We start from the raw sequence: 7,430 nt of genomic DNA, 5'->3' as shown, positions 1-7,430 counted from the left end.
AGGGTGGTTCGAGGCTTCTTGATACCAATGCCGAATGGGTGAAAATAGTGCTAGAAAGCTTCAAGTGTCTGCAGCGCCTTGAACTTATCATTGCAAGCGGTACGCTTCAGACAGGGGCAGTAAAAACCTTCAAATGCAGGCTGATAGAGACTTTCAGGGGGGTTCAGATTGTGATAAAGGCAGTCGTGTCGGGAAGCGAGCTTTCTTTATAATATATGTGTGATACTGGCAATATGGTGGAAGAAATGCTTTTCACAAAATATACATCGGATATTGTCTTCCTCCGGTCTTGTTCATCACTTTAGAAAGTTGGCAGTTGCAATGATTTCTGATAGATGTTTTTTGGGATACAAAATTAACAGCAGCAGTGTGCGACTGGAAACTAGTATTCAGCCGGAAATTTTATTGGGACATGATGTCCTACCAAAGGCTGCTGCCAAATAGTGTGGCGAATATTCGGTTCGGTAATGGCTCCCATGTGCCGGTTACCATGATCGAAGGCAACCCCGCCTACACGCAACGAATGCGCACAGCGGACGTCCTGAAGGACTATGCTTACAATGCCCCTAACACACTGACCACAATGGGCTGGCCATCATTTCGCGGCTACTTGCCGCTTTGGCTATGTGGTCACAATCACATTGATGAATCCCTTTCGGGGATGCTCAAGTCATTAAGGATAGCGATTGAGTCTCATTTAGAAACCTCAGTATTAACGGCTGAGGTCATCGTCCCATTTCCAGTCTCTGACCCTTTCTTTGATAATTTTCGCTCGACTGCCAAGTCCATATCCATTTCTGTCGCTGCTATTCTTGCGGGACTCGGGGTTGGAATGGCTGAATTCCCCAAGCGTCGAAACCAACATCGTAAACAATTGGGGGATAGAATGTCAAGATAGCTGGTAGGAATGACTCCTCAAATAATCTGATTGGTAGTATATATTCACCCTAGCATGGGTCTTTCCATCACCAAGGGGTCCGTCCATACAGTCTCTGTAAGCTCCCACTCCGCTTGACAGGGCATAGTTGCTTTAAATTGTTGGAACTGAGCATGCCAATTATATGGAACACAAACTTGTAGTCGAGTCCACTTGCGGCCTTTTGAAAGTCTTTCAAGTGGCGCAAGAAGTTTTCTCAGTCTCTGATCGTTGAAGAACTCGGACAAAACCTCCCAGGTCAGGATTCGAAGTTCCAAGCGTAGCTGATGCATATCATGAAAATTTTTGCTCGAATAACTTGAAGAGCGCCACATAAGTTGCCATCCAATCGCTCTCGTATTGATCTGGTCTACAGATATCCACAGAAAATGAGATGTCCATAGCAGTGATCAGAGATGCACAGCGCGGTGATAAGAGTCGCGACATAAGAAACGGAGTGTCCATGGCCTTATTCATCGCGAAGACATTTGTCTCATAAAGAATTGCTGATGCTTCCTCATAGCTGCACCAAGCATGCGCAGGCGGTCTTCTGGTGGTGGAATTGGAAGCTTCCATCGATTAAATATATCGCCATTGATCTCACAGGTAGAATCTGAAATTCCTATTGCGACTGGAGAATTTTCTTTCAGTGTGAATTTGGGTTCATCTTTTTTCTTGCCCTTGAATAGTTTAGAAAAGATTCTGGGTGCCATGACGGAGTGTGGATAAAGGGGCATGGCAGCGTGAAAGGTGAGCACTTTATATATACCTGTGGGTGGGTGAATATCAACAGTGCGTGGCAAAAGGCCTTCCCGAGGTTGGGCCAGTGCTCCCGGCGGTTAGGGGGAGTCCCAGATAACGGGTGGAGACCAGAAAAGACGGCTGGTCCTGGCCCATAGATGATCGTTTTGGCGTCAATTCCTTAGTTGTACAGCCACCCATGGCAGCGTAATGAAAGAGAGATCACTTGAAGCAATCTCGTCGTTTCAAGCTTTTTCGTGACTGAAGTGACGAACGGGCCTTGTCGACAAACGCTAGAAGGTCTTCGTTGAAAGAAATCTTCCCTGATGTTTTTCAGACGGTCAAATTCAAGGCCAATAATTGTATATTCAGGGGCATTTTTCATCGTTGACTCAGGCGACCGACCTTGGAAGAATTGTTCAAGAGGATGTAAGGGTTTGAAAGAGACTTGGTCGAGGATCGATGAAAGGTTCGAAAGGTGGGCTTGAACGAAGAGGACGTCAATATTAAAAAGCCTTACAGGCAAGGCCTACTCGAGTAGCGAGTAGTGAGATGAATATTATGAAAGGTAAAGCATTGGGTTGGGGGCATATATAGACTTTGAGGCTTGTCATGTCATCTACGTGATCATTTGAGAACAGAAGATGAAGTACACGGTTGCCTAACCTTATTAAGGTCTGTTAAAAAAAGGGCGACCCTGTTGGCACCATTAGCTTCGTTATTTTGAAGCCCTTTTCATATAAATTTGACCTTATCAGACATCCCACTACTGGTGCATGAATGTCCCAAACTCATATCACGGTCAGATTCATCCAGTCTCTCGCAAGAGTAATATATCACAGCACACTCAATACATTGTTAGATGCCGCAATATCAGCAACATACATCGCCCGTCCATTCGAAATATCCTTGCCATTCGCAAAAGCGTGGAAAACAATCTTGGAACCATCACTGTTGAAATCCGCACCACCGGGGCCACTCAAGTCGCCAACGTTGCTCGACGATCCAGTCACGAGCAGAGGGGCATCCGGGGCATGGGCCTTTGTGTAGGGTCCAGCAATTGCACCGGCGGTTGCAAAGCTGACATCATAATTGGTGGTGTCATACATGTTAGAAGAGAAGGAAAGATAGTAGGTATCTCCAACTTTAGCAATACTCGGTGCCTCGATGAGTGGGCCATCGTTGTCGTCGCGGTCAAGAAGCTGGGTCGCGCCACCATTAGGGGTGATGGCATCTGAGTTCAGGCCCTGCAGCATGATGGGAGTTGAATGGGTTGTGCCGTCTCCATCAAGGCTGTTGCCGTCCACTTTGTATACGACATAGAAGGTGTCTGCATCCTTGTAGCTGTCGGCGTCGATCGCACCGCCCTGGTCAAGAGGACAGGCAAGTGGATTCTGCTCGGGTGTATAGGGCCCAGTAATGCTAGATGAGGTAGCAGCCCCGACGCAATGTTTGCTGGTATCCTGACTGGTAGAGGCGGAGAAGTACATCACGAATGTTCCATCGTCCTAATAGATATGAGCATCTTTTTTACCAAAAATCATGGATCGTGGTAAGCTTACGCGTTGAATGACATCGGGAGCCCAAATCGCAGGGGACCCAGCGACCCACGCTGGGAAAGGCCCAGGCAATGCATCGGTGCCGGACAAGCGCTCCCACGTCGCGAGGTCAGGAGAAGTAGCAACTTGAACATTCACACCATTGCCACCAGTAGCAAACGCATAGTATCCATCGCTGCCTTGGATAACGCAAGGGTCAGGGAAATCCGCATCGATCGCACGAGTTGGTTGCGCGATGGCAAACTTGTTGATAATAAATGCCGAAGCAGCGGTATACAGTAGAGCGGAAGCCATTTCAGTCCAGTGATGTCCGACGATGAAATTTGAAACGCGAGGTTGCCTTTGTCAGGGTCTCCAAGAAGGCCGATCAAGGGGCTACAGTACCCTTTATATAGCATAGCATTAATGGTCACAACGCAGATCATCACCTGCGCTTCCCTCCCTAAAGCTACACTTATCCTCTGTTACATTATGATTTAATTCTTGTCCTGCCAGGGACTAGTGCTTCATCCAAGGTGTTTACAGCCCCCAGATTCTCCACGTCCACGGACGTGCGTCGGCGGGGCTAAACCCAGGATAGAAAATGGCCCTCGATGTTTTCAAGACGCGACCATAAACAGCAAATCATTGGAGGTTTTTTTCCAAACATGGTCGCTGAAGATTACCTGATGTGGTATATCCCACGGCTGTCCAAGCTGAATGCCGTCTTGGATTGCATCAAGCGGGGCGACATAGCCCCAAACCCTGGACAGCCAACCAGGCAATCTGATGTCAATCCGCAATTGCGATGGATATTCAAAGTTCAAGTGTTTGTTTTCTTACATCTCGCAACTTTTTTTGTCAGTGGTGTCTAATGATCTTGAACCTCCATTATGGACGGCTGTTGCGCGTTGAAGTACCATACCCGTGGGACTTTTGTCTCAGGTAACTACCGATAACGTTACATCGGAGTTTTAACATTGATATTCCCCGTCGTCCAGCCAGATCCTATGAGATCATCGAGAACAACTCATAGACTCTTGATCATACGCACAGTAGAAAACAATATGTCGCATTGTCCGTTCCTGATATATAGGGCCCCGTCCAGGTGTAGTGGATATGGGGGGATTGGCCATAAGATCAATCGATGTGACAGTTGCCAGTAGCAGTAAATTCGATGAATTTTGATGGAGATAATCGACTTCGAAACTTAACGTACTTCCCGACCGATCTCCCGGTCCTGGTCGTGCTGGCCACTCCAAAACATCATAAGTTACTAGTTAAATGGGGTAAATTACGTCATATTTAAACAAACATACATAGTTTAGATAAAATATGAAGGATACAGAGACTTGAGAGCATAAATAGCCTACTCGTATATTAAGAAAAGATACATTTGATTAATTAGGGAGATATGTATATTTGAATTTGAAACATCAAAATTACGCTGTATTTTATGTTAAAGCGTTTGAATAATAGTCTTAAAATCTATGAGAGTTCTTCCTATACCTATACGGATGTTTATCCTAGAATTCTGACCGAAATAAATATGTGGTGGTTGAAATATAGAGGAATCAATATTCCACATCTTGGCGTTTTAGGGTGGCCAGCACGACTGGATAGCGAGATCGGCCGGGAATCACGTTAGCAATATTGTATTGTGTTAGGCTTCACGTCTATATGGTGCATTCGTGGAGCTCTGACGCCGTAAACGATTGTCGGGTAGGATGAATGATGGGGCAAGCTCCGCTTTCCGTCATTTAGCGTACGTGAAGGGGACACGAACTTCTCTCACGTACTAGAGTCGTGATGGTTAGTGTTTCGTGAATGGGAGGCTCGGTTTCGCCGCGTTGGCACGTCGTGGAAACGGGGGTAATCGCGCCGTTGAGCTCCTCCTGGCGCTCAGAGACAGCCAAACTGTTTCCCTAAGAACTCCAAGCGGGCACCATGTCGAGGCAGGAGCTCGTGGCCGGCTAGGGCTTTCCAACCCTCCTAGGGCAAAACTCGCCCATCCAGAGACCACAAAGTTGATTTTTCAAACACTATGGCCTTCTTTTCAGATCTCCTGCTGTATCCTCGGTGCTGAGCGCTACAGAATTATGCGATTCTTCAGCTATTTCGACCCGCTCAAGCTGCCATCGAGCACTTCCCTCTTCAGCAATTATCCTTCGAGTCCGCCTCGACAGCTTGTCGGTCCAGCAGGAGCCTGACCACTGCTTCATGTCCACCTTCAGCCGCACAGGATACCGGTGTCCGACCCCAGTTAGCCTGCGAGTCCGCCTCAACATCGTGTCGGTCCAGCAGTAGCCTGACTACCGCTTCATGTCCGCGCCAGGCCGCATACAGCAACGGTGTCCGACCCAAGTTGTCCTTCGAGTCCGCCTCAACATCGTGTCGGTCTAGCAGTAGCCTGACTACCGCTTCGTGGCCACCTCCAGCTGCAAAAGATAACGGTGTCTGGCCCCAGTTAGCCTTTGAGTCCGCCTCAACATCGTGTCGGTCCAGCAGTAGCCTGACTACCGCTTCATGTCCGCGCCAGGCCGCATACAGCAACGGTGTCCGACCCAAGTTATCCTTCGAGTCCGCCTCAACATCGTGTCGGTCCAGCAGTAGCCTGACTACCGCTTCATGTCCGCCCTCAGCCGCAAAAGATAACGAAGTCAGCCCATCGTTGTTCATTGAGTCCGCCTCGATATCTTGTCGGCCCAGTAGGAGCCTGACCACTGCTTCATGTCCACCTCGAGCCGCATAGGATAAGGGACTTAACCCATCGTTATCCTTCGAGTCCGCCTTGACATCCTGTCGGCCCAGCAGTAACATGACTACTGCTTCATATCCACCTCCTCCACGTCCAGCCGCATAGGATAACGGCGTCCGGCCATAATTGTCCTTCGGGTCTGGCCTGATACTAGCGTTTGCGAGCAGTAGCTTCATCAATCTGCCCTCCCCCCCGCTCGCGAGTAAATGTAGAATCGATCTCCCTCCTTCGTCCTGAAGGGTGGTATGCTGAAAAGTTAGGACCTGTGCGAGTCCAGGAGCCGCACATAAAAGAGACAGCAGGTCAACAGGCATAAGATATTCGGCGGAAAGAAGGATAAGTTCGACAGGAAGATGGGCTCCTACCCTAGACGAGCTCATTATGTCGCTTTCACGGAGGGGTCGGAAATCAACTCGGTTGGTCTGTTTTCGTGCTAAGCATTGCACAAGCGAAGAGGGTGAAAAGCGAACGAATGGCGGCCGGCACAAAACAAAGTTGGCTTTCTGGGCCCAGAAAGCCGCTGTTGGAGGGCACGGAATTATCACGGCTGGACACGCGTCACGTGTATTTCGCATCACCCCGCTATCTCCTTTCACTCCCTTTCGGCCCCACGAGCCATATCCTTTATCTCGCCATGATGCTCTCTATGCAACTCCATAAGCCATACATCGGCCATGCACGTCCCTGGGATAAGAGAGATAGAGCTACTTAGGATAGCTTGAAGCGAGGGAAAATCATGACCCTTTTGTTTCGAAGGAGGGAAGCTATCTAAGACAGCTTGAAGGTTGAGGGGAAGAAGGAGAAACTATTGTCCATCGTATAAACTGAAGCATCCAGGGCAGTAGGCCTGTGAGAGCTTGGAAGGGAAAATCGCGGTCTGCGCTGTAATGAAGCAGCCTTATTTGTGATAGCTTAAAGATGGGGGAAACCGTGGTCCACTAAATTTGACTCGCTTTCTCAAGGGCTTCGGTACAGTGAATCCGTGAAACTAAAACCTCTACTCTAATTATCGAAGTAGATTTAAACCCTTATTGTATCCCTGGATAGGCCACGGTGTTTTTGGTAGAGTTGCAGAACCACGAGGTCTAACATACCGTGAAGGGCATGTGGAAAAATTAAGCAGATGCCTCTCGCTACCAGATGGAATTTACATAACGTTTCGACTAATATAGCTTACCGCATGATGTAGTTGGATACTGTATCATGTTAAGAAATTATGAGTAAGCACGAGAAGGAAGGCTACAGCTTTATCCTCTATTAGGGGAGTCTCTCCCACGATGTTACGTGCTAAGCGATAGACGAGGTCTTAATCAGTGTAATTCACGAAGAAACTAAAGCTAAGGAGGGAAAAAGAAGAAGAGGAGGATCTATCTACAGGCCAGGATCTCCCTTTATCCTCCTCGCTGCCTGAGGCATATCGTCAAACAAACCATGCTAGCCAGTTGATTAGTTAGACTTATCCCCGATCATGCCCATT

General features: G+C 48.1%; 2 protein-coding genes across 2 annotated transcripts; both read right to left on the bottom strand.

The window, feature by feature from the left end:
* Positions 1 to 2,493: 2,493 nt before the first annotated feature.
* Positions 2,494 to 3,510, bottom strand: N7496_007035 (glycoside hydrolase family 43 protein; the record flags this gene model as incomplete). Its single annotated transcript, XM_056699964.1, has 2 exons — positions 2,494 to 3,165; positions 3,220 to 3,510. The coding sequence occupies 2 exons, from the start codon at positions 3,508 to 3,510 to the stop codon at positions 2,494 to 2,496; spliced, it is 963 nt and encodes a 320-aa protein (XP_056555377.1).
* A 1,839-nt stretch (positions 3,511 to 5,349) lies between these two features.
* Positions 5,350 to 6,333, bottom strand: N7496_007034 (ankyrin repeat domain-containing protein; the record flags this gene model as incomplete). The annotated part of the gene is made up of 1 exon (XM_056699963.1): positions 5,350 to 6,333. One exon carries the CDS (start codon positions 6,331 to 6,333, stop codon positions 5,350 to 5,352), a length of 984 nt encoding a protein of 327 aa, XP_056555376.1.
* Between the last annotated feature and the right edge of the window lie 1,097 nt (positions 6,334 to 7,430).

Source organism: Penicillium cataractarum (genome assembly GCF_028827025.1).
Source record: "Penicillium cataractarum strain IBT 29864 chromosome Unknown utg000005l, whole genome shotgun sequence".
Lineage (NCBI taxonomy): Eukaryota > Fungi > Ascomycota > Eurotiomycetes > Eurotiales > Aspergillaceae > Penicillium > Penicillium cataractarum.
The sequence above is the reverse complement of the archived record's forward strand: the minus strand, read 5'-3'. Positions and strand labels throughout refer to the sequence as shown.